Source organism: Periplaneta americana, chromosome 2, assembly GCF_040183065.1.
Source record: "Periplaneta americana isolate PAMFEO1 chromosome 2, P.americana_PAMFEO1_priV1, whole genome shotgun sequence".
NCBI lineage: Eukaryota > Metazoa > Arthropoda > Insecta > Blattodea > Blattidae > Periplaneta > Periplaneta americana.
In genome coordinates, this window is record NC_091118.1 from 178385562 (window position 1) to 178411097 (window position 25536).

Here is a 25536-nt window from a genome sequence, read left to right on the forward strand (position 1 = left end):
AAGCCAGTAAGTAAGTATTGTCATCGTAACCACTAGAATTTAAAAGATGAAGGCCCGTTAAATGTCTCTAATCTTTGTGCATAATATCCACAAGGACAAAGCAACAGTTTTGGAGGTTTAATAACAACAAAAGAAGGACTTTGAAGTACATATTTATTATTTTCAATTGCAGTATACAATTTATAACAAATTACATTGCATTCACTGTAATTATGGAACATGGTTGCATATTATAAATGCTAACCTTAAAATATTAGAATATCAGAGTACTGAATTCAGGAAGGTTTTTTTTTTCCCTGAAAATTCATAATGTATAAAAAAAACAGCCATGGTTTATATTAGAAAACGTTCGAGGTTGAGGCCTTGTAAGATGTCTAAAGTAATACCTGATACATCACACCATATTAAGAGAAAACAAAATTTCATATAAATGAACACAAAAACTATTCCATTTATCACTGATCTGTACAGTTTTAAACAGTAATGGGAATTAAAATTAGTGAAGTTCACTCAAAGTTGTATTATCTGACTATAAATCTGAAATTTCCACTACTACATCAGGACTTCGCTGCCCCCTCCCTCACACTCTAAAGGTACAGTCACACATCGCTACTTTTGCAGCGCTGCAGTACAAAAAACTGTGCAACTCTCGTACTGCGACGTGTGAACAACAGTGCAACCCGAAAAGTAGCGGCTGCCAAGCCTGCTGCTCGCTACTTTTGCATGCTGTGCGCAACTTAAAAGTAGCGACGTGTGAACAGGGTTCTCAGGGTTGCAGCTGCAGCATTTTTGATATCTGTTTTGTTGAAACTTTTGCTGCAGTTGCGACCAATGTTGCCACCCATATGTGTCAATGATACTTTTATTGTTTGGATATATTTTAATGTTAGATGTGATGGAAATGAATTATTTGTAACAGTTATTAAATGCACAACAGTCTGAGCATATTTGCTGACGATATAATTAATTTTTTTTAATTTTCCGTAGTGTAGTTTCAAACAGGAGGGTTGCAACATTGATTACGTGAATATGCTGTTGATTATCATTTAAGTATATAGGCGTTTTTAAAAGCTTTATAGTAAAAATAATGCCAATTTCTGAATACTAGTTAGGACAGAAAAGCAAATAATAGATAAGTAAACTTTTGCATGAGTTTCTTAATAATGCGAACATAACCACAAAATATATATTGAGAAGTCAACACGGAGATGGAAACCTGCAGCATGACTGCGGCTGCAAAATTAGCGCTTTGTGTGTGAACAGACTCGCAACCTCCAGTTGCAACTTTTGCAGCACTTGGGTTGCAAAGCACAAAAAGTAGCGTGCAGTGCGCTACTTTTGGCTTACGTGTGAACACAACACGCAACTTTTGCAGCTGCAGTACAAAAGTTGCACAGCAAAAGTAGCGACGAGTGACCGTACCTTAAAGGCTACACAATGCCATCTATACTCAACTGCAATATAAATTTCAAAAATGCCTCTGAATTATGTCTTAAAATTACAGTAAAACCTGCGGAAATGGTCACTTCAGTCAACTGTCGTTTTGCTTGTGGAACCAATTAACTTCTTATTAAAAAGTAAAGTCATCCTCACCGCAGGCCATGGAGGCCTACAGAATGGCGGGATGTTAAGGCTCCCACCTCACGAGATAATCAACACAGAGTAGCAGAAAGGATGTCAGTCCACTCTGGCCACCTTTACACCAAAGGAAATGCTCCTGGTACTCGTTTTTGATAAAGGCTGAATAAACTCCAGGGCCATAGTGCGGCCAGAAGAATTAGATCAATTGAGAAAATCCATGGCTCCATGACCTTCTGACTTGCAGCATTATGCCTTAATTGTGATGCTATCACATGCCCTGAATTCTTTTTAAGTCCGTTCCCCCCATTTCAAAGGTCACCTCCAAACACTGCCAGCAGTTAGGCAATTGTTATATATTTACCTCTACTCGACTGCTGACCATCTCGAGGTATAAATCATATAAATCCTCACTATTTGAAATTACAATTGCTGTCAAAATTCTTTCAAAGAAATCTGATCAGATCAGACGTGGTTAAGTTAGTGTTACTGTTCATGACACCTTAACTTAAAGATTAGTCCTCTCACTGCACACGAACATATTGAATAAACTTTCCCTACCAACAAATTCTGTAAATTTCTTCACGGCAATAAATAAGACGACAAAATCCAAGAAACTGATATAGTACCCGTGTTAATTCAAAATACTTTTTTGCTAAACGAAATATGTATAGAAAAACAAAACCTATACTGAACGTTTCTTTCTCCATAAAGAAATGTACTCAAAATCTTCTGTATTGTATGCTTATTATTCTGACTTAAAAATTAAATGAGATACTTCCATATACATACACTCAATATAATGCAAGTATTCATGCAACAGGACTGGTTTCCACATTCCAAAATTGCTTCACCTTAATTAGCAGATATGTGTTAACTGTCATTTTAAAAAATCAAGTGGCTACTTAAGACAGATTTTACTGCATTTCATAAATTTTTATCTAATGCCAAGCATCACTTTGTCTTTAGTTTCAGCACAGATTTTCTTTTCAAGGTACTTTGTTTGTTCCTCCACTGGAAGAAATCTCCATTCATACCAGGGAACCTGAAAATATCAAAATAAAACCTATATTACAAATAATTAAGAAATAAATCACATTGCATTGAACAATACAGGTTATTTAGTCACATATCTCAGGGTATTTTCTGAATTTTAGAAAATGTTTTACTAATTAAAAAGGTGCACAAACAGATGGTATAAATTCCTTTACTGTATATAGCTTCTTCATTATGTTGAAATTTTTATGCTGCATGGTAAAAAGGGCATAATTTATCAATTTTAAGTTTTGAGTAGAGCAAAAGTAAAATGAAAGGTACACGGGAAAAACGATCAAGGTCCATCAAAAATCGAAATTGAGTTAATAATGTTATCTTATAGTGGAAAGGAAGTACTATCATGTGGTCTAACTAGTAATAAGAAATCATCGTTCTTGACATTCCACTGCGTCAATTTCTATTAAATACACACATAACAAAGTATTAAGTGCTTAAACTTTAAAATTCGTTTTTCTCTAAACTTTATAAAATGGACCTTGATCGTTATTCTCATGTACCCTTCAAATGTGAAATGAGAACCAATATCATTATGATGGGTTGGAAATCTGAAGTTCTGCATTATTATGGAAGAGGATAGACATATGCCCTTCATACCATCTGAAGAAATAGGTACATTTTTTGTATTCACATGAATTTCATAACTCAAAACCACCAATTTCTGACATATGCCCTTTGTACCACGCACCATGGATTTAGCTACATCGTAGTAAGTCATTTGTGAATACTACTTACGAACATAAACCTACAGATCTATCACTGGACTTAAATTCCTATTCATTTCACTAAGCTGAACTAAAGGGAGGGGCTACTCATCAATTAGCACTGGTCAGCTTGATGAGTTAATGACTGAATTTGGTATAATTTTCCTCTAACCAATGCCTAATTCCCTCTTTACCCTTTCCTATCCAGTCCTCTGACTGAACTCTTACTTTCTTCGACCCCGATGGCATTAGAGCATTCGAGGCCTAGGGGTTCATTTCCCTTTCCTTCCTCCTCTTTCTACTTTGCTGTTCCTAGTGCTGACCTGCTATGGCATTAAAATCGTCCTTCAGTGGCTTAAGGAGGGAAAGCTGGTGATCAACAAGATCTCCCAACTAGGTCCAGTGGACCCATCGACCAACAGCAGGTGTGATCCTCCAGACATTCTGGGGATTGTGTGTGAATGAAGTAGCTACCAAAACATTAAAATATGATGTTCACTTAAATCTGCTACAACTTGCCATTTTCACTCCAATATGAAATGAGTACCATTAAGGTAAAATTATCCGGAGGTAAAATAGTCCCCCAATCGGATCTCTGGGTGGGGACTACTTTAATGGTACAGAATCAACTAAACATCTTACAATGGAATGCTGGTGGTATAACACATGACAATATTTTTTTTAAATATATGAGTGCAAGAGGTCAAATGACTTTATTGTCAAATGCCTGGCATTAGAAAACAACAACAACGTATTGCCATTTTATATACTGCATTTTCTTTTAATGCTGAGGTCAAACCATGGGAGCTCTGCCTGTCTATTCCTCATTCTCTTCAATTTAACCTTTAGCTTTATCTCCCTTCTCCCTCTCCATTTTGTAATAAAGATTAGACGAATATTAACTTACCATTACGGGATGGTACCCCAATATTTGCAGGTGTCGTAATTTGCATGACAACAAACCAACAGGCATTTTGATATTTCTGATGAAAGAATTCCAACCTACTATAACAATGCAATACCACGTCGTGTTTGGTATATTTGGAGGTCGTTTGCAAACTCCTATGTCCAGGTTTCGGAATGAATTTGGAATATTAACCACTGATCCATCTGCACGAATCCCATACACAATATCTGTAACAAAATCGAAGGAAATAAAACAAAATTACATTACATATGGGCTATTCCATATGAAATCGATCAGTAAGAAACCTTGCATTTTTTTTAAACTCTATTTTTTTTCCCTATTTATACAAGGTGCTGAAGAGAGTGCATTTGCAAAAATATACTATCGAAAGTCAAATGGTTTTCGTATTGTTGAGCGACAAATTTAGCGTATTTTATAAAAACAAGCCTCTTTCAGCGCTCAGAACTCTGGAACCATTTACTGCAGAACATTGAACGGGAGCTCATTTGAAGCTGACATTTGGTAGGTTATGTTAAGAAGTAATCCTTATTTTTATTGTACACAGAGAGACAGATAATCTGATTTTATTTACTTTTAGGCTTTTTGCCAATTTGTAAAAATATAAAAAAAATATTGAGAAAAAAACCTTGCATTATTAAGAGGGATTCGGCATTGTTTGCTTAGTGGTATGCCAATAAGTTTCGAGGGTATTAAATGGATTATTTTCACACGCCTGGACTTGAACGGCACAGTACCGCACGCACTGGCCGAGAGCTGAAGATAAGCAAGCGTTGGGCGTCATTTTACTCCTGTGTTTATGAAAACCTGTGATAAAGCTAGCACAGCCATGCGCTGCTAGACGACACATCATGTGTTTATGTCTCCTGGCCTTGCTTGTCTCTGCTAGCTCCCGCCTCACAGTCAGCTGGTTAGTTCACACGCGTACTATTTATTTTCTTTATTTGATATTTTCAATACTTTCTTATCAACGTGCCATCAGTAAAAAATATGTGTTTATTTGTACTTTCAATGCGGAATCTAACTATATATTTTTAAAATATTTTTTCCTAGGCAAAGGCATCTTAATGAGGAAAAATCTAAATTTCTCCATTTCCATAAAAAGTAAGAAAATCTGTTTATATGTCAATATAAACTTTAATTTCTCAGCATCAAAATAAACCATGATTTTGAACATTGGGTGAAAGAGTTTCGGAGCTACAACAGTTTAAAGTTGCTAATTTTATGAAAATACGCTAAATTTAAATATTTTTAATTTAAACACTATGAAGTTCTGATGCCTCAAACTTTGCACAAAGCATTGTATCACAGTTCTCTACGTACAAAAAAAACTTTCATTGTATTTAGAAATTGTAAGGTCAATTTTCTCTATATTTTGGTCGATTTGAGATGGAATAACTCATATGCACTCTTACGATGAACATGTGGGAATATTCATTTGGAATAAGATGGTCACATTATTAAACCTAAACAGTCCTTAAGTCTTTCGAAGTATTGTGCAGGCATAATTTTGTTCCACTGAAAAATATAAATGTAAATCAAGAAATTAGATGCATATGTTATGAAACAGGTTTCTGAAATGCAAACAAACCTGCTCGTTCTCGATGTGGAATAAGATGTCCCAGGTGCACCTTTTCCTGTCCGCCAAGTATCGAGACAGCTGCTGTAACAACTTCTAACAGCATTCGATCAGTTGCACTTAGTTTCCTACCAACCAAATCTTCATACTGCCACACACTGTCCGTGTAAATCTGAAATAAAACCAGTTGAACAGAAAAAGTGATGTTACTAATTCATTTAAAATTCTGATGCTAGATGTCGCTCTTATTCCAGATATATTACAGCAGCGTTTCTCAGACTTTTCTGAAGTGGGGACCACTTTTTAAAGTTAGAACAGTTCCGCGGACCACCTTACTCTTGTTTCCTTCGAAACCATTTATCATTTATGTAGCATATTTTAATACCAGTATACTTACATTTTAATGTAGAAATAATTAATTAAAATTAATTTAATTCAATTAATTTTATATTAGCATTAACTAATTAAGTTAATGTTAATAGAAGAAAATTTCTTATATCGTCATCTGTAAAAACAGAAATAAAAAAAATTAATGCAGAAAAATGCCCGATTTTCAATAAGTAAAGATGCAATTTTGCATATTCTATTATTGGTGTACGACGTACAGTACGTGACCATTTCAATGTGCAGACTGGGTGTCGCCAAATTATTAAGAAAGTCATCAATAAATGAAAAGGTTCCTGTTATAAGTTCAGGTAGTCCCTGGCTGGGTTACAGGGTCGACACCAGATGTGCAGGGAAAAGAAAGCAAGAAACATCACGTTCATAGTGCTTTAAATCTCTCTTTTGTTGCTGAGAGTAGAGTGGGACGTCAATAGACGGGTAGAGTAAATAAATTTCATAAAATATCAGTACTGGGAGAAAAAGTGAAAGGCGATTGCCATGTGTCATTTACAAACTCTGAGATTTTCAGCTATAGTGTGATACGTAATTCGTTTGAGTTTTATTTTTTCTTCTGTCTTTTTTGAAGGACCACAAGGGCAGACGTCGAGGACCACAGGTGGTCTGCGGACCATAGTTTGAGAAATGCTGTATTACAGCATTCATATTGCACGCAATTCTGAAAATTCTATAGAAACATCAGAACAATACCAGTACAAGCAACCTAAATAAATACAGGCTATTAGGACTTTCTCTAAACTACTGACATCTTTCCTAAAGAAAAGATTATACAGAAATACAGTAAGCTTCTGAAGCCTCGCTTGTAATTGAGTGCTAGCATACAAAGCACATCTGATTATTTTCTGCCTGTTGTATTGGATATATTGGAGATCAATGAACAGTGGCATCCAGTCAGTATTCACTGAACTGGTGAGACGTAGTGGTTGAAGAAATAAAACAGAGTAGTAGTTATTGCATCGCAAGCATAATATTTAAGCTATTAAAATCGCTAGGAATCAGGTAGGCCTAAATAAATATGATTTTAGGTAAAATGTTACAAGGTATGAATACTAGAAAAGCTTGAATTATTTTTCATATAATTACTCAAAAACTCTGAGTGATAGAAAAATTTTGAAATCAGCACGAAAAAATGCTATAAGAATCACCCATTCTTTATCTTTTAACAAAAAATGTATTTAATTTTGTTGACTAGTGATGTATATAGCCAATCAGCCAGAATCTCAATCAGAGGTTAAATGTGTATTAATAACACTTTGAATGAGTCAACTCTTTTAATTTGTTGGGTTACAAATGTAATTTAATATAGATGAAGATATGGCAAACAAAATATATTAAAGTCACTGAGGTAATAAATTAAGTTTTTAAACTATCACGAGTACAGAAACACACCAGACTTCAAATCTACAAGACTCTTGCTAGACCTGTTCTAACATGAGGAGCATCGTTTCAAAACATATTAAGTCCCCCAGTGGACGAAATTAAATTTGTTACTTTCTATTTGTTTATCTTTCATGCTGTGAAGTCTGATGGTTCCAAGTCGTCATATTTGTAAACTGTGAAACCAGTGCTTAAAAATGGTTTTGTGTAGTGTTTTGAAAACTTCTCCGGTTTATGAGTAATCCAGTTTTTCGTCGTTCGTGTAAAAACAATTGTAAGTTGCACATAATACGTTTTGAAAGGATGCTCCTCACATATGGTAATGAGGCATGGACCATCAGAAAGATGGATGAGAAACGTTCTACGGTGGCAAAGATGAGGTTCATGAGGAAATCCGCAGGTTGTTCTCTACTCGAACATTGAAGGAATGTTGACATCATGAAAGACCTCAACATGGACCAAACTGTCAAGTATATTCAACAGTACCGTGCAAACTGGAAATCACACATAGAACAGATGCCTCCAAATAGATCCTGTCCTATGCTCCACAAGGTCACAGGAATTTGGGATGTCCTATGAAGCATTCGCTGGAGACTGTAATGGATCCACTAGGGTCTAATACTTTTTTTTTGTAGGTTATTTTACGACGCTTTATCAACATCTAGGTTATTTAGCGTCTCAATGAGATGAAGGTGATAATGCTGGTGAAATGAGTCCGGGGTCCAACACCGAAAGTTACCCAACATTTGCTCATATTGGGTTGAGGGAAAACCCCAACCGGGAATCGAACCCGGGCCACCTGGTTTCGTGGCCAAACGCGCTAGCCATTACTCCACAGGTGTGGACAGGGTCTAATACTTAATCTGCAAATGATGATGTGTATTAAGTGTGTTCTAATGCTAACCACACCTATAGAGACATCAACACATATATGGAAATTCTACACATCCAACCAGAAAGCCAGAAACTAAACACACAAGAATAATACGAAATATACAGACACAAAAAGACACATCCAAATGAAATTCTCAATACACAACTCAATTTCAGAACACACACACTCTTTGACTCCACATTACACTACACAAACGCATCTCCACAGGAAACAAAACAAAAGGCGCCAAGACCAGCAACAACCAGTTCTGAAGATGGCCAATAGCAGGCCGAAACATGTTAACAAGGTAACATAAAATTTAACACGTGAAAGACACTAATACATTTTCCGAAGACACTTTTCATTATGCTCTCCATAACTACATATGCTTTACCTTTGAGAGATAGGCTCTCATTTTGGGTTCAATTCGGTTTCCAATGTAGCTGGGACATTCAATCTCCATGCTTATATCCAAGTTTAAAATTTCTCTGCCAACCTTGTACATATTTCTTCCTGTAAGAGAGATACAGTTGGTTAAAAGCAGTCATGTGACATACAATTCAATTTATAGCTTAAGTACTCTCCCTTTGAGAAACAGAGGTTAAGGGTGTTCGAGAATAAGGTGCTCAGGAAAATATAATATATAATTAGGAATATTAAATCCAGACGTTTGAATTGGGCAGGGCATGTAACATGTATGGGTGAACCGAGAAATGCAATATAGTGTGTTAGTTGGAAGACTTGAAAGAAAAGACCTTTGGGAAGGCCGAGACGTAGATAGGAGGATAATATTGAAATGGCTTTGAAGGAGGTGGGATATGATGGTAGGGACTGGATTAATTTTGCTCAGGATAGAGACTGATGGAGGGCTTACGTGAAGGTGGTAATGGACCTCTGGTTTCTTTAAAAGAATATGAATATAAGCTTATGAAGAGTCTTTCAATTCAAATAAGAAAAGTGCATGTCTTGACTCTGTATGATTTGTAAATTTTAAATTCCATCGATTTTATTAGACATTCCGATTTGTTATAACTATGCCCCTCTATAACTCAATTTTGCGAATCATTGATTTTAAGGTAAAATTTAACATACCTACTTATAAAAATTGTGGGAAATATTGAAAGATTATTATTATTATTATTATTATTATTATTATTATTATTATTATTATTATTATTATTATTATATTGGAAGTGCTACAAAAGTTTATCAAAATATAAAAATCAAAATGAAATTAAGAAATTCAGTATCACATGTTATACCTAAGTAGCTACAAATAATGATGTCTGACAAGGCTGCCCACATCATTCACTTATCTCGGGAAAAGTTCTTTCAAATTTAAATATTGATGATAGAACAGAATTAAAATAGTGATAAATAATGCTCTAATCGAACAAGTTATCATTCACTTATCTCAGGAAAAGTTATTTCAAATTTAACTATTAATGATAGAACAGAAAAAAAAACATAAATTCAGTCTATAATTTTGTAAATGGCACAATAAGAAGAAATTTTAGAAAACCAATGTTAAATGGGACCCAAATTAAGCTGCATAACCTCAGGAACGCAAATTTTAAATTCTGAATCGAAACATGCACACTACAACAAAGAGAAAAATAAAGACTAGTGACAGCCCAGATGAAATTTTTCTTATGTTTTCCGACTTAACAAGATTAGCTTAGATTGTTTAAAAAACAAAGTCATAAGATTAAATTAAAAGTTAAAATATACTTTCAGAAATACATCATTAGGACTTACTTACTTACTTACTGGCTTTTAAGGAACCCGGAGGTTCATGGCTGCCCTCACATAAGCCCGCCATTGGTCCCTATCCTGAGCAAGATCAATCCAGTCTCTATCATCATATCCCACCTCCCTCAAATCCATTTTAATATTATCTTCCCATCTACGTCTCGGCCTCCCCAAAGATCTTTTTCCCTCCGGCCTCCCAACTAACACTCTATATGCATTTCTGGATTCGCCCATACATGCTACATGCCCTGCCCATCTCAAACATCTGGATTTAATGCTCCTAATTATGTCAGGTGAAGAATACAATGCTTGCAGTTCTGTGTTGTGTAACTTTCTCCATTCTTCTGTAACTTCATCCCTCTTAGCCCCAAGTATTTTCCTAAACATCTTATTCTCAAACACTCTTAACCTATGTTCCTCTCTCAAAGTGAGAGTCCAAGTTTCACAACCATAAAGAACAACCGGTAATATAACAGTTTTATACATTCTAACGTTCAGATTTTTTGACAGCAGACTGGATGATAAAAGCTTCTCAACCGAATATTTATTCTGTGTTTAATTTCCTCCAAAGTATCATTTATATTTGTTACTGTTGCTCTCATGTATTTGAATTTTTACACCTCTTCAAAGGATAAATTTCCAATCATCTCAAAAGAATATTGGACAAAATGGGACAAAATTTTGTAAGTCAACAAAAGTGATATTCCTCGAAAGTTACTACAGTTAGTCTTGTCTCCCTTCTTAAAGATAGGTACGATTATGAACTCCTTCCATTGTTCTGGACTATAGACAAAAATGGAAATCTTATGTAGAAGAGATGAGGAATTCTAGATTTCCAAAAGCAGCAATGTTATACAACCGAAGAAGAGACAGATAATACCAAGGAATGTCATTAAACAGATAGTTGAACCAGTTAAAATGGGAACAGACAACTACAAGATTTGTTCCAGCACGGTTCAGACTCAATTCTGAACTGCCTACTCATGTGCAGTAGCTCAATGTGTGTTCCAACAAGACTAGAACTGATTCCGAACCAACGTGCTTTAGAACTCGTTCGGAACGAGTGAAATTGGTTCTCAATTAAGAGCAGAAACAGGGAATTCTGAACTGCTGATGCATGTGCAGATGGTTTAATATGAAGTTATGGTTAAAATGCTTCCACACTAGGCAGGTTAAAATAAAAAAAATAGTCCACGAGTGATTTGGAAGGTGATAGCGATATATTTTACGGAAAATGAATATAATTTCAATATGAGAAGAAACTCCGAAGATCGTGAAAAAAAAAGTGTTCAAGAAACATTCCAACAACATAAAATCCCGAACTAGTTCTGCCACCATACAAAATTGGTTCATGCATAGAAAGAAGTTCAGTATTAGTTCGGAATGCGTTCTGAATTGCTTGCTGGAACAAACCTATTGTCTAACCCAGAAAGTAAGAAGAACTTACCATATGTTTCACGGATGAAGTCTTTATCAAGTACTCTGCTAATGTGTTCTTTAAGAAAGATCTTTTGAAGTGAGAGATAATGAAGGCAACATACAAAGCATCTAGGATAGCTTTTGATTTCCTCATTTCTCTCGTTCTTGCCGAGTTCTTCAGCAATCAAGTCATATATTGAAGGTTTTCCTTTGTCTTCATAATTGTACAAGGACAAAGCAAATGCTATTCTTTCCAGATCTTTTAATCTTGTTGATTGAATTTCTTTACTGTATCTTTGAACAATCTTATTCATATTTCCTTCATGATAAAGCTGTGTGTTTGTACCAGCCAATGCAATGTGTGTGCAGCAAAGAAGAGATAGTCTATCAATTTGTGGCAAAAGTTTATCTAAGACAACAAATAACATATCTGCATTCACAGGTTGGAGAGAATATCTGATTACTTTAAGAAGTGCTGCTAAAGTAATTTCATGAATGGACTCAACTTCATTAACAATACGTCTCATCAGTTCATGAAGGAGATTCTGACTCCTGATAGGTTTCTCACTTTTAAAGAAACCCATTGCCATAATTCCGAGTTCATCCAATGTAAGCTGATCAACACAGTTTATAAGACTGTACTCAAAATCGTACACTGATACGTGTGGAGGAAACTTACGTCGAACATTTATGTAGAACATACATTGGACTAATTGTTGAGGAGTGAGTTTCTCTGGCTTGCGACTTAATCTTGTAGTGCAATGCCACATGAAGTCCGATATTCTTCCTAAATAAAGTAAATGCCAATGATCGGCCACAAACAAAAGTTTATTTCGATCCCATTTTTCCATTCTCACATAACACTGCTTATCGATGGCATTCCACAATTCTACATAATTCTTGGCTTTTGCTGAGTTCTGTATTGACCATTTTCTGAGACACCCTAATACACTAATCAAATCATCATCATTTAATAGTGAACATTTAGAAACTAAGGCTTCACTAAGTGCGTTGTATTTTTCATCACTTAATGACTGACGTTGTTTGTCAGAGTAAAATGACAGTTTCTTGAAACCTAAGAGCACATTCTCTGCTGACTGAATGGCCCATTCTTTCTTTACTAGGTCACAGAATTCGTCTTCTGATACATTTTCAAGTTCCGAGGAAGATATGGTAGGAGCCAATGTATTGGCATATGCAGGGTTTCTTTTCAGTACTAAATACGCAAATTCATTTTCAGATACTTTGCTATGTGTACTGAAAGATGAATATGTACTTGAAGTTCTAAAGTAATCAAGAGCATTACAACTTGATAATCGTGCTAAAAATACCTTCCCGTGAGAGTAATTGAAACGCGAAACAAATATGAAATTGTTAAAAAACACATGAGACTCTATTTTCTTATCCTTGATGTGAATCCTCGTGGTTAAATATCTTGTTGAACGTAATAAAACAGATTTCAACATTATTAATACATTAAGTTACATGTCGTTAAGAATTATAACAAAATGCAATAACAAACCACGTGTACCTCCATATTTGTTTACGTTCTGCAGTCATGTAGTATTGCCAGCGTTGCCAACCTGAACACGAGCGAGTCGGCTACAAACGTCCCGAAATTCAGCTACAATGACTCAAATTAAGCTACGCTCAAAACTTGAAGAATTTGCACATATGCTGTTCAATGTGCTGCGTTTAACTATGATTTCATTGCCTGTTATATTAATTTAATAAAAATAATTCGAAAGCGCTACGAATACGGTAATAATAATAATAATAATAATAATAATAATAATAATAATAATAATAATAATAATATATTATTATTATTATTATTATTATTATTATTATTATTATTATTATTATTATTATTATTAATGGGGTTAGTAATGTTAATATTTATAATATTCATTATTATTTCTTACAAACCGAAAAATCAATACATAGGCCTAACCATCAACACACTTCTATAGGTTTGGTAAAGCGTTGCTCAACCCAGTCTACATAGCATGCGGCAATATAAAAAAGGGAAAGTATTTATTAACTTAACTCACCTAATGAAATCTAGTTGATCCTTCTGATAACACTTGCTAACACACACAAAAAAGTCACAGCGTCCACGTGTTTATACATATTTGTCTACGTATTTATAGGTACATATTTACAGTTAAAATTTTGTAAACACTAACACACATTGAAGAAGCTATCATCCTCTTCTTCTTCCTGTTATTCGTCACTTGGTCCTGTCTTAGGATATAACACTGACTTGTCATGGATCTTAGCATGCGACGATAACAGGAGACCTATCAGTGTGTTCGTAGCAAGCTTATGGATTAATTTTTGTGCGGCAGGCTTTTCTTCCTCGTGGTTGATTGGCACTCACTGTCAGATGTATCACAACTCAAGATGAAACCACTACACTAAACTGCACACAAAAGTTGCATTTACTAAGTAGGTCCTATCTTATTGGAACTCGACTGACTGGAAATCAGACACGCGTAAGACTGTTTTCCTTAATTTCCAGTATACTGACGGAGGATGACGCTATGAAAGGAAATAAGTAACAATGAAACATAAGACTCGCACATTTTAAGAACGGGCCCTCCTGGCCTTCCCACTCATATATTATATCTCATTGTCAATTTGTTGCAACATTTTGTGCAAAGCATTGTAAACACGGTGTCATCAGAAGACCATTCGTAAAATGCGGTATGTATGAAGATAGCTTAGATTTTAGAGCTTTAGAGATAGCCCCTATTCTTGAGTAATAAATAGAACCCAGGATCAATGTTATGATGTTTACAATGTTTTGCAACAAGTGGACAATGGGATAGATATGCGTGGAAATAGCCAGTTTTTTTTTTAAATCTAAGAGGCTTAAGTTTCATTGTTATTTGAAGTCGGAGTACGGTTATTTTTGCGGAGTAGGCAACCCCTAATAAAAACTCTGCTGTCTGCCGGGAAGTTCACAAACAGAGGAGCAGTCAGGTCACTGGTTTACTTTTGTTGGGTAGACGACCCCTAATAAACCGCCTGACGGGTGTCTGCAAATTCATGAGTACAGAAATTGTCAGTTAGGCAATAGGCGCTATTCACATAACAGGAAAATAAAACTGAAAATAGCAATGCTATCCTTCCCATAAATGCGGGTCACATTGTTCAGAATTCAGTCTGTGACACAAAGTTTCTACCGGAATGTTTTCGTAATTTTAATGAGGGAGTGAGAAAATTCTGGTGGGTATTAATATGAGAAAATAAATTTGTTAAAAGAAGAATATTCACAGATGGTCGCTCGATCGAATCTCAATTCGGCTACATTTTCACATTCGGCTACGACCATTCTGCTACAAGCTACACGACTAAAAATTAAGCTACGTTTAGCCGAATTCGGCCACAGTTGGCAACGCTGAGTATTGCCAATGCCAGTTCTTAAAATGAAATCTCTCCACAAAATGCGCTGTAATAGACAATCGTTTCTCCAGAGTATTCCCCATAATTTTGATCCTTTCAACATTTAAAATATTTCAATCTCTTGCGCAGAAGTATAGTAATGGAGCTCAGCGGCTGATTTTGCTACAAACTTTTATATTTATAAGAAAACTAAAGATTAATTTGGAATGGCATAGTTTTTCCAAATTGGCTTTGTGCCAACTAAATGTTGCATCATTTTCTTTACTGAATTTCATTTTCATAAACACCTATTATATACGATTAAGTCTTCGGTCATTGTCTCATTGATTACTTTAATTACTCCATGCTTTGTCTTTAGTAGGTGTGCTTTAACACCTTTGGATTGTTTTATGAAAATGTCATTAACGTTAACTGCGTTAGGTTAATATCATGCCGACTTGTTGGCAATTCTTTCGTCGATCATGTATCTCGATAAGTAGTCGATTTTTACTGCCTTCGTGTTCATAATTCGCTCCAGCTATAGCAGCACTAGCGCTTTGCATTAGGTACGGTTTTTCTCGTATCTTGTGGTCAACAAAGCAACATGGTGAGTTTTACATGAGCATTATGTATCAATTTATTCTATGTACATCTTTGTACATTTTGATAATATTGTTATGCATAAATGTGATACGTATATTTTAATTTTGCAGTCGGCCCACAAGACTTTCAGAATCAAGCGGAAACTAGCCAAAAAGTTGAAACAAAATAGGCCGATTCCTCAGTGGGTCAGAATGAGGACAGATAATACTATCAGGTATGGTTTGGAAGCGTAGTATACGTCATAATAATTTAGTGGAGTGTAAATTTGAATATTTGTTTAGCCATTTTGCTAACTTTTTAGTAGTAGATTATTAGTAGCGGCTGGTGATGTCTATTCTAAAAAGTACAGTATAACCAAAAGTATATGTGTGAAATTTTAATTACAGTGCTTATCCTTTTCATAGATTTTCATGTTCTCAGTATTAAATTTAACAATTATTTGCGTTAGCGATAAGTACTTGTCTCTTGTTTATGAAAGTAATTGAACAGGTGGTGAACGACTTAATTAATAACGTGGTAGCCTGTGTGGATGTTGTGAACGGTCAGTGGAAGTAAATAGCCTTGTTTTTAATTGCGGAAAATGGTATATACCGCCAAAAGTAAGTTGAGAAAGTGTGATTGCAAGGTTTCAGGGCGAACATAACCCAAACTAACCTAACTTCCGGAGAGTGAGGGATTGTCTAAACATATCTAGATAGAAATCACAAAGGAAGAAAGGGATACATTTCAGAAGCCGGGTACCTTCTTTTGGCGAAAACGTAATACGGCGAACGCCAGCAGGGGAAGTTATCCCCACCAACATGAATTGTGCATTCGACACAACACTAGACTATCACGTAGAGTGTGTGGTGAGCTTGTAGGAGAAAAGTGGAATGGGGTCGTGGGCGGAGCTTAGCGTTCGCCGTATTACGTTTTTACCCTTCCTTTCCCCTCTTACTTCAAAATTCCAACCTTCTTCACATAAAATAAATTGACACTGAAAAGTGTCCTTCTGTAAGCATAATGATTCGCATTCGACAAACGCAGACAAATCGGCTCTTTTTAGTATTTTAAGATAATTGTTGCCGGTGAGGTATCCGTATACTGAAATTTTCCCACGAATTAATGCTTACTGTAAGTTTCATGTGAAATTTTAATAATACAAGCTATCATTTCTACATTTCTAATTTGGTAATTGTGTGTTTAGCTTATTTTAACCACAACACTATTTTACTGAAACTAATATACTTATGAGATACAAACCACGCTTAATATTATTTCAGGTACAATGCTAAGAGGAGACACTGGCGAAGAACAAAGTTGAAGCTGTAAGAGCAAGATTAAGTGTACCTAACTGAAGGTTGTCACGTTCATGTTATGTATTGAATTTTTGGCTTGCTATGTAGGCCTATCTACATTATGTAATAAACACACTTGAAATTTAATATTGTTGGTGTTTTAATTCTGTGGTGCGCGGTAAAACGGGTGTAAGTCTGAAATTGAGTGGTGAAACTAGCGCACAGTTAGTTCTTGTGATTTCTTCTTATAGGCAAGGCATAACAAAAGCCCAAGGTAACCTAACCTGTCACAGATTCGTATATGCAGGGCATAGGGTGCAACTTTCGTAATGTTACTTAAAGTTATTTTGGTATGACAAAAGAGAGCTCTGAACACTTGAAGGTGTAGAAGCAGAGTAGGAGTTGCTAACTCTGCGCTAATTTAGCCAATTGAGTTATGACCTCCATGTGAATATAAAAAAAAGTATCTATTTCTTCAGAAGGTATAAAGGGCATATGTCTGTCCTCTTCCATAATGATGTAGAGCTTCATTTTTTCGGTCCATCATAATCCTATTGGTCCTCATTTCAAACTGCTTTTGTTCTACTCAAAACTTGCTATTTATGACCTGTCCTTTTTATCGCGCACCATAGAATTGTCCATTATTTTCGTATGTTATCTCCTGAATATCCTTTCCGTCTCTTTAAAAAAGCTATATATATATATATATATATATATATATATATATATATATATATATATGTGTGTGTGAGTTAGTTTGTAGAGTCGTGGGAATATGTAGAATACTGTAATAGTTTTGTAGGAAATTTGCACTGATGCCATGTGTTATATACATATAGGCCTGCACATCAGCCACATATGGCACTTTCTAGCTTTCGATTTAGAAATGCGAGAGGAGTGGTTGGCACAACTTATAAGACTAAATTTAATTATATTTTTAAGGACTCGTAATCTAACACACTCGCTAATTGGCATCCCCCTTTGTATTAAATGGTCAGATTAGCAAGAGTCTACAGTATTGAAAATAAAAGTACTTTAAGAATAAATTAAACAAAATGTATTCCTTACAAAATAGGTTCACCTGAGAATCAGTGTTATAAACCAGTTGCACATACTGTACAATAGCTTTGTGAAGAATGAATTTCTTGTAAGAATTGTTTGTTCTGAAGCAGTAGTATTCAATCTATGAAACATGCCCCTAGGGATACGCATGTTATCGAATACATATGTAAAATTATTGACATATTTATTTTATCATATCTGTTGATAAATTTTGAACAATTCGTAACAAGCTGTTTTTTATGGTGATGGGTTGTTAGCCCTTTGCCAAACCCCCAAGCTAGAGGACCACCCCTCATCGGCTCTCCGCAACTGCTTATTCAATATATTCACAGCTACTCTCCATATCTAGAGGCTGTCTCCTCGATCCGCAAACTGAGGACGCACCATGCCGTGGTGATAGGGACCCATAATACAATTTAAACAATTCGGGAAAACACGGGAATTTTACTGGAAGCAAGTAAAGACATAGGTTTGGAAGTAAATCCCGAAAAGACAAAGTATATGATTATATCTCTTGACGAGAATATTGTACGAAATGGAAATATAAAAATTGGAAATTTATCTTTTGAAGACGTGGAGAAGTTCAAATATCTTGGAGCAACAGTAAAGGTAAAGGTAAAGGTATCCCCGCAACATGCCATGAAGGCACTTGGGGGGCATGGAGGTAGAGCCCCATGCTTTCCATGACCTCGGCACTAGAATGAGGTGGTGTGGTCGGTACCACGCTCTGACCGCCTTTTACCCCCGGGAAAGACCCGGTACTCAATTTTATAGGAGGCTGAGTGAACCTCGGGGCCGTTCTGAAAGTTTGGCAACGAGAAAAAATCCTGTCACCACCTGGGATCGAACCCCGGACCTTTCAGTCCGTAGCCAGCTGCTCTACCAACTGATCTACCCGGCCACCCTCTTGGAGCAACAGTAACAAATATAAATGATACTCGGGAGGAAATTAAACACAGAATAAATATGGAATATGCCTGTTATTATTCGGTTGAGAAGCTTTTATCGTCCAGTCGGTTGTCAAAAATCTGAAAGTTAGACTTCATAAAACAGTTATATTACCAGTTGTTCTTTATGGTTATGAAACTTGGACTCTCACTTTGGGAGAGGAACATAGGTTAAGGGTGTTTGAGAATAAGGTCTTAGGAAAATATTTGGGGCTAAAAGGGATGAAGTTACAGGAGAATGGAGAAAGTTACACAACGCAGAGCTGCATGCAGTGTGTTCTTCACCTGACATAATTAGGAACCTTAAATCCAGACGCTTGAGATGGGCAGGGCATGTAGCACGTATGGGCGAATCTAGAAATGCATATAGAGTGTTAGTTGGGAGGCTGGCGGGAAAAAGACCTTTGGGGAGGCCGAGACGTAGATGGGAAGATAATATTAAAATGGATTTGAGGGAGGTGGGATATGATGATAGAGACTGGATTAATCTTGCTCAGGATAGGGACCAATGGCGGGCTTATGTGAGGGTGTCAATGAACCTCCGGGTTCCTTAAAAGCCAGTAAGTAAGTTGATAAATTTAATGTTGCAGTTTTGCATATTTTCTTTAGAATGCCAGCTCTTATTTTTCCTTGCTTCAGTAACATTTTACATGATTCATTACTATTATTATTGCTTCACTAACTATATGTATAATAATATATATCTTTTTTATCAAATTCAGATTTATTTATTTATTTAATACATTAAGACATAGTCATAGTGTTCTGTTATTTCTTATATAATTGCAATGGAGTTTGTTGGTATGAAGGTAAAAAAAATTATTGTGGGAGTACGTTAGCAAAAAAGATTGAATATCACTGTTACGAAGCATTAAGCTATGCAGCACAGTTGACAGTGAAAAATGATTTCACTATAAGCATTGATTGTACTGTCTTTATATGCAATTTGTTTTTCTCATCAGTCCACAGTGAGTTCACGCAGGAGAACAATCTTCCAACATTATTTTTTTGTTTGTACCAGGGATAAACATAATGAATTCTGCCACTTTTTAATTTGGTAGTTTTTCATCAACACTTTTGAAAAGATTCACCCAGACTTCATCTAGATGTTTCATTTTAAGAATTTCCTTCAATTCTGTATTTTCTTTGGAATTCAGGACTTTTTCACAATTATGATCTCATCAAATAATTGAGATTCAGCAATGATTGATCTGGTAGCTGTTTGCATCATAGTATGAACTATTTAAGAACATTGTATGGATTCAGTGTCATCAACAGTGATGGAGATTGATATTTATAATAAAACAGCAGTTGATAGTTCTAGTTTTGTTTAAGTCAGTTTTTAAGTATGGGACAAAAATATGTCTTGAAGACATCTTTTGAGACAACAGGGTACATTAGTGAAAAAAGGGATGTTCCCTTGTTGTATGAGATGTATGGTAACCCTATATAGAAGTTTCTCCCATTTTGAGTATCTTACACTTTCAGCAAAATTAGTTTTCTGAAATGTTAAGCAAATCGTACATCCTGATGTAGAAGATACTTTCATTTGTAATCGTCGTTTTTTTTTTTTTTTTTTTTTTTTTTTTTTTTTTTTTTTTTGTGAAATCTAATTTCCGTATGTTCCTTATCGATTATTTACAAGTAATAATTTTTCTTGCATTGTGATTACATAGTATGATTCTTTTAGAGTTAAAACACATTGTGATTTGTATGGCTGTTACGTTCTTCAAATATGTTGTGGAGTTTTAATGTAGTCTGTCACATTCGGTTACAACAATTCTTTTACCATTTAATACAGCATAATTTAGAGTGTTGAATCCTTGTTTTAAAGTTGCGTGTTCTTGCGCATTTATCACAAAGTGTTTTCAATGGCGGAGCACACTGTAATGCTATGGCAACTGTTCCATGTTTGGCTTAACAGCAGAAAAGAAACATGGAATGAGGAATTTTTTAATGACTGTGAGTATTAGGCCTGCAAAGTTATTCACATGACATCGAACATCAAATTAAAATACATTAGACATATTTTTATCTAATGTTAACAAATGCACTATGAATGAGAATGCAAATCTAGTAGTTGAACAAAATTAATAACTTCTCTGCATTCTAACGGATTGTTTTGAAACTTTTTACAGGCTTGCAGGTGACATATTTTGGGTACAAACTCTGATTATGTTTGCACAAGAAGAACTATCCCTTTATAAGGAGTACATTTAGATAAAATAACTTCTTTCCTATCAGATTTTTATGAAACTTTATACAATTAGCATACATTTTTTGTCTACAACATTGTTTCTAAGAGAAACTACCCCTTCATAGTGGTGCATTTAGACAAAATTGATAGCTTCTCTTCTATATAATATATTTTTATGAAACTTTATACAAGAATTATTTGAGAATAAGGTGCTTAGGAAAATATTTGGGGCTAAGAAGGATGAAGTTACAGGAGAATGGAGAAAGTTACACAACACAGAACTGTATGCATTGTATTCTTCACCTGACATAATTAGGAACATTGAATTCAGATGTTTGAGATGGGCAGGGCATGTAGCATGTATGGGCAAATCCAGAAATGCAAATGGGCTATTCCATCTCAAATCTACCGAAATATAGAGAAAATTGACCTTCCAATTTTTAAATACAATGAAACTTTTTCTGTCCATTGACAACTGTGATACAATGCTTTGTGCAAAGCTTGAGGCATTAGAACTTGATAGTGTTTAAATTTAAAATATTTAAATTTATCGTATTTTCATAAAATTAGCAACTTTAAACTGTTATGGCTCCGAAATCCTTTCACCCAATGATCAAAATCATGGTTTATTTTGATGCTGAGAAATTAAAGTTTATATTGACATGTAAACAGTTTTTCTTACTTTTTATGGAAATGGAGAAATTTAAATTTTTCTTCATTAAGACGCCTTTGACTACGAAAAAATATTTTTAAAATATATGGTTATATTCCGCATTGAAAGTACAAATAAACATAATTTCTTACTGGTGCACCGTTGATAAGAAAGTATTGAAAATATCAAATAAAATAAATAGTACGTGTGTGAACTAACCAGCTGACTGTAGGTAGTAGAGACAAGCAAGGCCAGGAGACAAACACGTGATGTGTCATCTAGCAGTCATGGCTGGGCTAGCTTTATCACAAGTTTTCATAAACACAGGAGTAAAATGACGCCCAAAGCTCGCTTATCTTCAGCTCTCGGCCAGTGCGTGCGGTACTGCGCCGTTCAAGTCTAGGTGTGTGAAAATAATTTATTTAATACCCTCGAAACTTATTGCCGAGCCAGTAAGCAGACAATGCCGAATCCCTCTTAATAATGCAAGGTTTTTTGTCAATATTTTTTTATATTTTTACAAATTGGCAACGAGCCTAAAATTAAGTAAAATCAGATTATCTGTCTCTCTGTATAGAATAAAAATAAGGATTACTTCTTAACATAACCTACCAAATGTCAGCTTCAAAATGAGCTCTCGTTCAATGTTCTGCAGTAAATGGTTCCAGAGTTCTGAGCGCTGAAAGAGGCTTGTTTTTATAAAATACGCTAAATTTGTCGCTCAATAGTACGAAAACCGTTTGACTTTCGATAGTATATTTTTGAAAATGCACTGTCCTCAGCACCTTGTATAAACAGGGAAAAAATTAGAGTATTAAAAAAAAGCGAAGTTTTTTACTGATCGATTTCATATGGAATAGCCCATATAGAGTGTTAGTTGGGAGGCCGGAGGGGGAAAAAGACCTTTAGGGAGGCCGAGACGTAGATGGGAAGATAATATTAAAATGGATTTGAGGGAGGTGGGATATGATAGAGAATGGATTAATCTTGCTCAGGATAGGGACCAATGGCGGGCTTATGTGAAGGCGGCAATGAACCTCTGGGTTCCTTAAAAGCCAGTAAGTAAGTTTATACAAGAATTATAGGTAGCATACAGATGTAATCAGAGTTTGTACACAAAAAATACATGCTACCTGTAACTCCTGAACAAAGTTTTATAAAAATCTGTTATGTAGGAGAGAAGTTAATTTCGTGTAAAAGCACCCCCTGTAAAGAGGTAGTTCCTCATATACAAACATAATCAGATTTTGTACACAAAAACTGTATGCTGCGTATAAGGTCAAAACAAAGTTTCATAACAGTCCATTAGAATGCAGAGAAGTTACTTTGTCCAGCTAGATTTGCGATTTTAGCACACTGCAACAGGGAGAAGTGTAATAGACTATCGATGTTGAAGGGAAGGTAAGAACAATGGCACATCGTAATATACAGAGTGGAAGGGGACAGATGCACCAAAATATAAGGGGTGATTCTACATGTTAAATATAATAAAACTATTATTACACTTTTCTTTTGATGAAGCACCATTAAGCATGAAAAAAAAAAATAGTTTTTGCCCAATGTTTACAGGGCTTGAGAGAAATGGCTGATTGCTATACAAGCAGATAGGTAAAAATAATCTGAATAGTTAGTGTCTTGAGTCTTTCCTTTTGCAAATTAAATTGTTTAGCCATGAATTTAAATTGAATTCATGGTAATACTTGGAGTCATTCCGTCGTCAACAGCACCATGTCCACGAAAATAAAGTGTTGCGTTTCGGGAAAATGGTCCATTTCGAACCCTGAACATAACCCAACACGAGAGGGGAACACAGAAACCAATGAGTGGTTGAGGCGCAGAAGGATTGTGCGTTAATTTGTATATGCGGAGTCATCTTTTATGGAATGAAGCAGTGACGTATGGTGACTTCACATTGAAGTAAGCGCCTCTTGTATCCATTCAACATCAGGACAGTATTCCGATTCTTACTGTCTACATACAGGCAGTTCGTTATCCAAAGCTGTTCACGACACATTACTGGTTTGAAGATTAAATGTTCAATGTTCTTTAGAAACAACAAAATCACCACATACAAACTAGCTCCATTCACGCATAAATCTCCCATTAAATTATTGGTAGAAACAGTTTATCAAATACCACCCTGTCTTTGTCCTTCAAGGGTACTTGCTAACACGCTACGCAACAAGATCAGATAAGCGCGTGTCGGAAGGGATGGAAGTAGCCTACAACCGCGTCGCTAAGATTAAATATTTACTTAAAATCCTGAAGCTTCTCCATCCTAAGATATCTTGACACTTGTAGAGAATTTAAAAGATATTCTGTGGTAATAATAAGGACGCAGAAGCTTGGTGTGTAATAGTGAGTCATAATTAAGATTGCACTTTTTATTTTTTGTAATTGGTAGATTTAGGTTTTAAAGAAAAATAAACTGATACTAAATAAAAGATACCTAATTTAATTCGTTTTCATTTGAGCCAAGATTCTATTTCCTGTGATAAAAACTTATCGAATTATTTCAAAATACCTAACTGAAAACATGTGCTCCGAATAGTCTCATTTTGATCAATACTTTAAAAAAATCGTGATGACTCAATTAACAAAAGGAAAATTGTTTGACTCCCCCTTCCATAAAATGCACTCAAAAATTACAACGATAATAAAAATGGTGTGATTAACTTTCCGCAAAAAGTGTTCTGGCGTGGAATACCTCCTATATATAATTAGCTATTAAGGAATTTATGCTTTAACCTCCTATTTACCAGCATTCCTAATTGTCACCTATTAATATAATGCAAGTATTCATCATATAAATTATTATCTATACATGAAAACTCCACTTCCGGAATTAATTATGATTCCATTCTGTTGTATTGTATCATACATACATACATGTATGTTTCAAGAGCGCGCACTCACACAGATAACTTAAATTCTGCAAAAATAAAATTTTAAAGTTTAAAAAGAAATGGATTTTTAAAAATCTGTACTCCTGATGTTTGATTTATTGACAAGATTTATCTTCGAAAAACTCGAGACATACTGAGAAACTGCCCCAATTAAAATAAATTGAGACATCTGATCGCATTGTTATTGATCTTCAAAAATCCGCAGGAGATAATGCATAATTTCTGTCATTGTTATGTAGGCCCTACATGTAGAATATGATTTGTATTCATGTTATTTTTGTCGATTTATATTCTTGGTGTTCTTTACCTTTTACTGGCACCTTTTCCACTGGTGTCTGTTCTTGCTTTATCGTTTTTTTAACGTGGAAAGTTTAAGTTTAAGTGGGCACCTATTCCGGAAAAATGTCCGTTACCAGTACCATTTCTGTAATACTCTACGCGTATCTTGTTTTTGTAACGGGAGTGTTCCGATGCAGCCCGCAACATATCTTTGCTTTTTCGCAGCAGCGGACTGATGCAATATACCATTATTGGGAAAAAAAACATAGTTCCTTTGAATATCATCATATACAATATGTTGCATTCAAGACATTACTAGTGGCTTGTTGCTCACTAAAAGTTCAAGTTCTTTGTTTTATGATTATGCAAGATGATTCTCAAGTGGTGACCTACGATTATTTGAAATCAAATCACACAAGCACTGCCATCTTTTTTGCCGTAAAATGAAAGTGAATACTGGCAGAAATAAACTATGCACTGTTGTTAGCGTCAGGTCGGAATTAAACAGTGTTTTTAAAATAGTGGAATGGGCTGGGTGTCTAAATAAAACATCAAGGTCT

The 25536-nt window shown here is 35.2% G+C and overlaps 1 protein-coding gene across 2 annotated transcripts; it reads right to left on the reverse strand.

Moving 5' to 3' along the window:
• Positions 1-136: 136 nt before the first annotated feature.
• Positions 137-13229, reverse strand: LOC138694861 (FAST kinase domain-containing protein 5, mitochondrial). 2 transcript variants are annotated; one of them, XM_069818988.1, is made up of 5 exons: positions 11692-13229; positions 8887-9005; positions 5852-6011; positions 4243-4469; positions 137-2623 (listed from the first exon to the last, which is right to left on the reverse strand). In XM_069818988.1, the coding sequence occupies exons 1-5, from the start codon at positions 13127-13129 to the stop codon at positions 2516-2518; spliced, it is 2052 nt and encodes a 683-aa protein (XP_069675089.1). In that variant the 5' UTR covers positions 13130-13229; the 3' UTR covers positions 137-2515. The 2 variants fall into 2 exon arrangements, with proteins under 2 accessions (XP_069675089.1, XP_069675090.1); XM_069818989.1 differs by having other exon boundaries at positions 8887-9001; positions 11688-13229.
• Between the last annotated feature and the right edge of the window lie 12307 nt (positions 13230-25536).